This window comes from Ips typographus, linkage group LG1 (genome assembly GCF_016097725.1).
Source record: "Ips typographus isolate SLU linkage group LG1, UJ_Ityp_2.0, whole genome shotgun sequence".
Classification (NCBI taxonomy): Eukaryota; Metazoa; Arthropoda; class Insecta; order Coleoptera; family Curculionidae; genus Ips; species Ips typographus.
In genome coordinates, this window is record NC_138422.1 from 28791282 (window position 1) to 28801154 (window position 9873).

Consider the following 9873-nt stretch of genomic DNA (forward strand, 5'->3'; position numbering starts at 1 on the left):
TTCGGTAATTTTCCGGAAAAATTGACAAATCTAAAAATTAAAAAATAATTTGTTTTTTACATTTTTGTACTATTAATTTGAAGGGATTTGGCAGAATTGAAGTTAATTTTGAAAATAAAAAATGTTTACCTACTTGAAATTTCTTGACTATTCTAGTTTTTTCAAAGTCAAACAGTGCGTGGTATCAAAAAAGTGTATAGAAGGTACTCGCACCTCATCGAGGTGGCTTTGTAGTAAAAACTTCAAATTTCTAACCTGAAACGTTCCCGAGATATTGAGCAAAAAACGAGAGCCAACTTTCACGCCCTCTAGCGGCTAAGCCGCGCCCGCTGAATGTCACGTGCTAGCCCCGATCATTAGCTTTCTTTTGTTATAGGGTGTGTTTATACAGGGTGTTTCAAATAAGCTGGAAAAACGCACAAAAATGTAATCTAAATTAGGGATTTTTGGGCTTACTATACTATCGGCAAGCATTTTGGATTTTCCTTAATCAAAGTATTTTTTTTAACTAATTTGAACCTCGGGAACAAAAATCTGACGTCCATTTTGCGGAGATGACCTTCAAATTATGTCAATTTTGACACTTTAGGGCGTGGCACCCTTGCTTTTTGTGTTTATACAGGGTGTTTCAAACAAGCGAGTTATAGACGATTTTCTGGAAAAGTGCACCAAAATTTCGCTCAAATTGGGAATTTCTGAAAAAAAAATTATAAGTTTGGTTGGTTGCTCAAATTTGGGACACCCTGTACACTGATGGATTATCTAGGAATAAAGTTTATACAAATATCTACAAGATTCATATTTGGTATGATTTTTATAAAAAGAAAATTAAACAAGTTACAAGGATGTTAAAAATTCATTGAATCACCCTGTAAACTACTCCATTGTATTGTCAATAATTGGTTCAATATACCAATTTGTAGCCCTCGAAATTCTCTTTTGACGACCCTGTATAACGTTTTTACCTAAAACGTCGAATAAGTGAGTTATTTAGTGTTAAAACTGAGTTGTTTGATTTTGACAGTTTTTACTGTGACAGCGGAGTAACTCTGTTATTTTGACAGTTACAGAGTGGTTCGATATATCAATTTGTAGCCCTTGAAATTGTTTTTTGATCACCCCGTATACCATAGTAGAAATGTCACGCTATCGAAAGATTAAAGCTTTTATACCGGGAATGTGTTGTCCAGAAGGGATAAATTTATAAATATTTTTTTATAAATTCATGTTATTTTGAAAAGTGTTGAGGTTACAACATTTTTCAAAAAGTTTCCGGTAATTTTCCGGAAAAAATTGGAAAATCTGAAAATTCAAAAATAATTTACCCCCGTTTGCACCATCGTTTTGTACGCCGAGCTTAATTTAAGTGTGGGTAAGACTGTGACAGTACAGGTGAAAAAAGTCATACTCTAAACCACAGTTAACTTAAGCTATGCTTAAAGTACGACGGTGCAAATGGCGGTTAGATGTCTTAGGCCGCATTCGTTTTCAAACTCCATGGAACGAGCAGGGCTTTTTTGACGTCACAATGACGTAATTTGACAAATGGTCAAATTATGGTTTTGCCAAATTACGTCATAGTGACGTCAAAAACGCTCTCCTCGCTTCATGGAGCTTGAAAACGAATGTGGTCTTAAACTATCTCATTAGAAGGCATGATAAGTTTGACAGTTCTTTTATCTATCAAGGAAAATTTTCATTTAACCATAAAGTAATTTTCCGGTAAATTTCCAAAAATATAAATTTTCCGACTCGAAAATTACCGCTTTTACATCTCTGACTACAACTGTTTGAAAACCCCAATCCCCAAAATTACAGGTGTTATAGTTACGTCACCAAATTAGTCAACATCATGTCCAAACTAAAAAGTTTATCATAAAGAAAACGTTTACTAAAAACTGCATTCAAGTTTTTAATACTAGAAGAATCTATCATATTTAGGTTTGGCAACGTTGCAACGGACGCAAAGTATACCCAGTGGGTACCCATACGCATACCATTTACCATTGTTCTATGCCGCCTATAAAACAGCTGACGATGACAGTTCCCTACGTTCCCTAGTTGTCAACCAAATGTAAATAAACTGTTTTTAAATCAAAGTCAAAATAGTTTTAAATTCTAAATACACGAGGTTCTGAGAATTAACTTATAAATTCTCATAATAAGAAAGTGTGAGAAGATCACCATCATAGAAAACGTTATTGGAAATTATTTCTGAAGCTCAGCAGGTAAAATTCAAGTACTACTTAATATAATGCTAATAATATAATATATAGTACCTACCTACAATCACAAACAAGCTCTACAACATTTTTAAATGTAGCTTTCACTCTTGATAATATTAGTTATTGGGTAATTACAAATATACACAGTATGTTTATGAATTCTTTACCATCCAAATCCAAAGAGTTCTGAGCTCTTTGCAAAGAAACTTAAATATTATTGTTTATAATTGATTTAATGAAATCGTATTGACTATTGTAATTTAGGTATAATTTAACAAAAATACTTTTTGCTTTTTGATCACCTCACATTTTCACTTTTTTTATTGTTTCAAATTGCCTTTTTGAACACAAAAAGAATTTGCCTTATAGAAAATGTTCTTAAAACCACACATTTGCAGTAAACATCTAAAAGTGCATTTTCCATTATGGAACACCTGATATTTGATCAGGGAGACTGAATTATGAATGTAAACTCATTCAAAATGAGATAACATATTTCTAAATGCTCATACAATAAGAAAATAACTAGGATCTATGATTTTTCTATTAAAATTTTTATTTTAGTGTCTTTCTCAACATCACATTTTACCTTTGATGTTCATAAAATCATTTACCCTAACTTTGATGAGTGTTTAATGATCATAATTAAAAGGTGTCAAACAAATTGCAAAATAGCTATTTTCTTTTAAAAGTTGTATGATCTGTTAGGTACCTACTTGTAAAAAGTAAAGATCCTCTAAAATAATTGTAAACTGAATCCTTTATAACTATTCAGGTTCTGCTTGAGTGAACCAAATTCCATAGTTATTAGTCGATAACTATAAATGTATCAAACTCACTATTATGACTGTCAGGAAGCTACATATTAGATTTCTGCAATCAGAATATATTAATTTGGCTGAATTGTGTTGAAAAATGTGTGAAGTTAATATTTAAAAAAGATACAAGGTGGGCAGTTGAAATTTTTTTATAGTAAATTTGCAATTCTGTATATTCTGGAAAAGTTGACCATTTTTAGGATATTTGAGATTTTTAATAATATTACATAAGCAAACAATAAATACAATATGTGTCTGAATACAAAAAACGTTCATATCAACTAGTTTTCTCTTAAAATCTTTGTAATTACTCGTAAATAAGTTTTTTTGTGAAATTATGCCAAGACAGTCTGTTACATAAAATGTATACCACATACACTTACTTTATGGTCCAATTTATACACAAATTGTTGATGCTCCAGTTTTAAGCTATAAGAGCACTATAACTTTGAGCGATTAGATAAAATGCAAACAATTCTGGACAGAAAAAATACACTTCTTCAGAGAAAACATTGAATGTTCTGGCGTTTTCTAACTGCTTTTTTTAATAACTAACAACTTTCATTATAGATATTAACAGTTCTTTAATGTAGACTATTATTTCATTTCAGACTTGCAGCTTGCAGCCATGTGTGACCTCCGAGTATTTTTTGTGCTATCTAAAGAAAGTCAAGCTTCAGACTTAATGATGGAGGCGTTCGAGACGTGTAAACATAAAGTTGATAACATTTCATGGATCCAAGAAACTGACCTGGAAGAAACTACCTTAGGCGAAAGAGATTATATAGTTTTCGAACATTTCGATGGACGCAATTTGGACAATTTGATTGCCATGAAGTGTACAATTGTCGGTCCTCTGGCAATATCGGTGTGTTTTAGCGAGAACAAACCCGAGTGGCCTATCCTTAATGTAGTTTTATACAGCTACGTGGTGACATGTTCGCAGTTATCTAAAGAGGCCAAGAGGTCCATAATATGTGAAAAAGTGAGACTTATGGGAGGTTCGTATAATAAAGTTTTTAACCAGTCGATAACACATCTTGTATGCGAGGGAACAAAATCTGAAGAATATCGTTTAGCTACCCAACAAGGCGTCAAAATAATGTTGCCCAGCTGGATCGATTATTTATATAAAGCTAGTCTGAGCAGTCACCTAAACCCGAATGATCCTGAAATAATCGAGAAGCACAAATGCCCACCTTTTTACCAGTTAACCATATGTAGTACCGGAATCGGAAGTAAAACTAAACAATTAGAACGAGTTGTAACAGAAAACGGTGGAACTTATGCGGCAAAGCTCGTTCTTGCCAAAACAGACATTTTAGTATGTGGCGAATCTACCAGCGAAAAACTTGAAGCGGCTCGAAAATCTCGTCGTGTAGTTTGTGTGACCCTTAACTGGATTTATGATAGCATTGAAGCAGGCTACTCTTTACCTTTTAAAAATTATATCTTGAAAGCTGCCACTTCAACGCCCACTAAAGATGGTGAGAACATGGATCCTAATTTCTCCACCTTGTCAACCATCAGCACCATTGTTCAAAACCCTTTAAAGGTGAGTGTAATCAACGAGACAAATAATATTGCAGACCTGTCTGTCACTCTAAACATTACCAATAAAAATGAGAGGATTATGGGAAAGAACGTTGAGAAACTAGTAGAAACGTTGGATTTAAAAAGGTTTAAAAATATGTCAGGGACTTGGCTAAAGGGTTGCTCAATTTTAGTTATAGGTTTTTCTGCCCCAGTACAAGACAAATTAAACAAAATCATCGACGTAAGCGGAGCATATAGACACAATACATTTTCAAGTAAAGTTTCCCACGTAATCATAGACGATTTGTCATGTCCTGAAGCGGAAAGAATCAAGTCAAAAGATATTGATTGCTTTGTTGTTAATGTTCAATGGCTGCTGGATAGCGTTGAACTAAAAAAACGTGCAAGGGAGCAAAAATACATTATTCATTTCGACATGTCACATTCAAGACCAAAAGCATTGACTTTTCTTAAAGATAGAGGTGATAATACTACTGTAGGTTCTGTGGATAATTTCAGACAGTTAAACAGCTACGATTCTAATAAAGAGACTGAAGAAGACACTTTGGCAAAACTTCTTAAAGGCCAAAATAATGATTTTTTGACTGAAGTGAGTTGTGAAAACAACACGTTAAACAATTTTAAGTCTAACAGTACTTTAACACAAGACTTGAGTGATGTAGAGTTTCCGTCAATATTCAACAACTTGACTTTCCATTTGGATGGTTTTAATCAAGAAACAACGGAAAATTTCACACAATCTATAACACTCTCTCATGGCGAAATAGCTGATAAAGATACGTGTCACTACGCCATATATCCAGTAATCTGGAATACTGAAAAACATGCTGCAAATCAAAAGGTGGTCAACGACATATGGCTTTCGCAATGCCTGAAGGATGGAGTTCTTCAAGATGCATCAAATTACTATTACGCGGTTGTTAAACCCCCAGGAACTGCCCCTTTAAGCAATTGTGTGATGTCTGCAACTAATTACGCTCTACCCGAACGAACGTTCCTAAAAACGATAATCGAGAGTATGGGTGGAATATATCAGGAACAGTTTTTGCGCAAACCGCTACCGGATAAACAACTTCTAGCATCCACTCATCTAATTTGTTCGGAAACAAAAGGCAAAAAGTTTGAAGCAACAAGAAAATGGAATATTCCAGCAGTTACTAAAGACTGGTTGCTGGATTGTTTAACATCTGATAACTTAAAACCCTTGGATGACTATTTAGTCAGTGAGACACTATCAAGCAGTTCAGAGGAGAGTGAAGGCAGTTATGAGCTAATTAGACGATCGGTTCCTGTTAACAGAAACGAAAATACCCCAGAAAATCAGGGTAATAAGCAAAATAATCGCATTCGTCAAATCACTCCAATAAACCAAATACTTCAGGAAGTTATGAAGGATAATATACTACAAACCCCCTCAACTCCGGAAGCTACTTATTCCTGGACCGTTAAAACACCCGACACTCCTCTTGGACATTTTATAAGAGCCAATCCTTCTCCCAATCTAAGAAAAGAAATGCAACGTTACGTTAATTCGTATCCAGATTTTGTGCCTCCACCCAGAAGACTTAGCACGCCACTGTCGGAACTAAAACAACGTTTGTGGCAGAAATGTTTCGGTCAAGAAACATTAACAGATCCAAACAGTTCTAATGATAACAATCCAAAAATTAGTGACAACATGGAGAGCACATGGATTGATTCTCAAAAGCCTGAGTTTGCCGAATCGCAATTAAGTTCAGATCAGTCCGATTGTGAAATACCCGATACTCAAGAACCCGCAGAAAAAATCTTCATGTTATCCGCCATTTTGCTTGAAGAACGAGAACAGCTAGTCAAAGACTTGGAAGAAATGGGTGCCAAAATATCTACTAGTAGCGCGTACGATGCTTCAGTCACCCACTTGATTTGTCGTAAACCAGGCAAAAACGAAAAAGCTTTAGCTTCTATAGCTTCAGGAAAATGGATTTTGCACGTATCCTACGTGCAAAAGTCGAAAGAAGCTGGACAATTCCTGGACGAAGAAGAGTTTGAATTTGGCAATCCCAAGACAAAAAATAAACAATTTTACGACGCAAAGGACAGCCACGTATACCATTGGAGGAGGAAGATTAGCGGCAGAGGATATGGCGCCTTTCACGATATGAGAGCGATTGCAGTGGTCGAAAAAAGAAACGCTCTAATCAACGTGATAGAAGCGGGAGGAGGCGTGGTAGTGGACATTGAACCTCCCTACGAGGATACAGTTGATGCCACGCATTGCTTAATGGAATTAAAGAAGATTAAAAATATATCCCAGTACGTGCCACTAGCCCAGCAAGGTATTAAATGTTATAACGTTTTCTACATAATTCACCATCTTTTAAATCCTGAAAACCGTAATGAGGACTTTAAAGATTTTATTATCCCATACTTTTCAAATTATTATCATTAATGGTTTCTTGAATTGTTTGTTACCTCATATTCCATCCAAAAATTTAGCTTAATAGACACCTCTAAAACCTCACAGAAAAATTATTTGTTTAAAATGAATAGAACCTGTTTTCAGGATACACTGCTTATTTTAGTATAGTCAATATTTTGACAGAAAATTCAAAATGGCGGCCTCGGACGCCATTTTGTCTGTCATTTCTTGAAACTAAGCGAAATTTCCTTTAAAATGAAGTGCGTCAATATTTTGACAGAAAATTTAAAATGGCGGGCTGGAACACCATTTTGTCTGTCATTTCTTGAAACTACGTGAAATTTCCTTTAAAATGAAGTGCGTCAATATTTTGACAGAAAATTCAAAATGGCGGCCTGGAACGCCATTTTGTCTGTCATTTCTTGAAACTACGTGAAATTTCCTTTAAGATGAGGTGCGTCAATATTTTGACAGAAAAATCAAAATGGCGGCCTGGAACGCCATTTTGTCTGTCATTTTTTGAAACTACGTGAAATTTCCTTTAAAATGAGGTACAAGTCAATATTTTGACAGAAAATTCAAAATGGCGGCCTCGAACTGTCAAAAAATACAACTTTTTTGTCAAGTTGCAGTTGACGTCTCGGTGTCATTTTATGTTAAAATTTCCCGGAAAAGACTCTGGTGCAGTCGGTTTTTTGATATCTCAAAAACTAACAGAGTTAGATCTAAAATTTAACATTTTAGCTGTCTGTGTTAATTGTGTAAAATTTCTTTGCCAGGAACTCGGCCGGATTAAGAGACATGAAATCTGACTAAAAAATATTTACAATATAATATGTGATATTATGGTAAAGAAAATTTGATGCCCTCTAGCGGCCAAACGGTGTTATCAATCAGCTCATGGGGGGACATTTTTACAAAGCTTGAAATCTGCTCTATCTTTTGTTTTCTATGACATTTTGACGTAATTTGTCAAATAAGGGAGTAATTTAGGGTCAAAGCGAGATGTGTCCCAAAATATGTGATTTTAGGGTGAAATAATTTTGACGCCTTCTACCGTCCAAACGGTGTTATCAATCAGCTCATGGGGGGACATTTTTAGAAAGCTTGAAATCTGCTCTATCTTTTGTTTTCTATGACATTTTGACGTAACTTGTCAAATAAGGGAGTAATTTAGGGTCAAACTGAGGTGTGTCCCAAAATATGTGATTTTAGGGTGAAATAATTTTGACGCCTTCTACCGTCCAAACGGTGTTATCAATCAGCTCATGGGGGGACATTTTTAGAAAGCTTGAAATCTGCTCTATCTTTTGTTTTCTATGACATTTTAACGTAACTTGTCAAATAAGGGAGTAATTTAGGGTCAAAGCGAGGTGTGTCCCAAAATATGTGATTTTAGGGTGAAATAATTTTGACGTCGTTTAGCGTCCAAACGGTGTTATCAATCAGCTCATGGGGGGACATTTTTAGAAAGCTTGAAATCTGCTCTATCTTTTGTTTTCTATGACATTTTAACGTAACTTGTCAAATAAGGGAGTAATTTAGGGTTAAAGCGAGGTGTGTCCCAAAATATGTGATTTTAGGCAGGTGATTTTAGCAGGGCAGGACATTTTTATATAGAAACAGCCAAAGGTATAGTTGAGATGAACAGAAAAGTCAGTCAAGTTTGTTTTTTTCTTAATAATAAATTTTTTGTCCTTAATTAAAATTGTTTATTAGAAAAAGATGCTAAAAACCACTTTGTATAATTTTCTTAAAAAGAATATTTTACATACTGTCAAGACTGAATATACTAAGATTTAAGTACCTAAAGTAAATATGTTGTTTGTACAAAGTAGGTTTAACTATATTTTTTACTTGATTTGTAATAAATTATTACATTTTAAATTTATTTGACTAAAACCTAAACACAACTACCTGGCTGGTTGTAACCCTTCCAAAGAAAATGAGTGACTTTCCAGCAAAGTGGATACAGGCTCTACTTTATTACACTCATCATCATACTTAGACCCAAGAGCCCATAATGAATCCAGATCATAGATTGGCCGGGCTTTTTTTGAAAAAATATGTAAGGCAATGTTACCTAAATCCATTGCAATCCAGTCAGGTGATGATTTCCCTTCTATTGTAGGAATAACATCACCCTTGTGTTTCTTCTGTTTAAACACTCGTCTAGTAAAGTGTGCTAGGGCTTGCATATGCCTTTGTGATCTTCCTGACACCACCACTATAAAGTCTACATACTTAATTTCTTTAGGAACGCTCGCTACAAAAAGGTCTTCAGCTTGTTGGTGCTTCAGAGTTTCAACCAAGTCTTCAATGTCAAAGACTCCAGCCAGTCCTCGAGCTAGATTCAGGTCTCCAAATCTGCTTTTATCATCTTCCTCGTCATCTGGAAGGGGGGAGTATTTCAGTCTTTCCTTGTACACGTCTAGGATTTGTTTCCCGTCTTCCGCATAGTCTGATAGGTTTTCTTCGGTATGGTTTTTTATAAAAACCCTACTTGATGTGTTGAATAGCGTCACGTGTTGGCAGTGTTTTGGTAAATTGGATAGTTTAAGGTTACAAACTTTATTAATAATAGCTGAAATCGCACGCATTTTTATTGCTAAATTATTTAATTCCATTTGTTTATGTTTAATTCAAATTTATATCTCAAGCTCAAGTTTGTGAGGTTAAGTTCTGTCCTACGGTTAAGTCGTCAAAGCAAAACTAACAGCTGATCAATGTCAAATGTAAACATACTGCCTGGAGGACAAACATTACTTTAATTATTATATTTTTAAACACTTTTTTGCTACAAAAATGTGACTTGCTTTACGAGATTATGACTAAAACTCAAAAATTACGAAGCGCTGTCCCGTTTGCAACA

General features: G+C 34.8%; 2 protein-coding genes across 2 annotated transcripts; one reads left to right on the forward strand and one right to left on the reverse strand.

Moving 5' to 3' along the window:
• Positions 1-2001: 2001 nt before the first annotated feature.
• Positions 2002-8888, forward strand: LOC145734856 (DNA topoisomerase 2-binding protein 1-A-like). Its single transcript, XM_081988480.1, has 2 exons — positions 2002-2228; positions 3655-8888. The coding sequence occupies exon 2, from the start codon at positions 3672-3674 to the stop codon at positions 7029-7031; it is 3360 nt and encodes a 1119-aa protein (XP_081844606.1). The 5' UTR covers positions 2002-2228; positions 3655-3671; the 3' UTR covers positions 7032-8888.
• RsfS312 (ribosomal silencing factor RsfS-like protein, 312) lies at positions 8737-9690 on the reverse strand. The gene has a single exon (XM_081988548.1). The coding sequence runs from the start codon at positions 9626-9628 to the stop codon at positions 8915-8917; it is 714 nt and encodes a 237-aa protein (XP_081844674.1). The 5' UTR covers positions 9629-9690; the 3' UTR covers positions 8737-8914.
• Between the last annotated feature and the right edge of the window lie 183 nt (positions 9691-9873).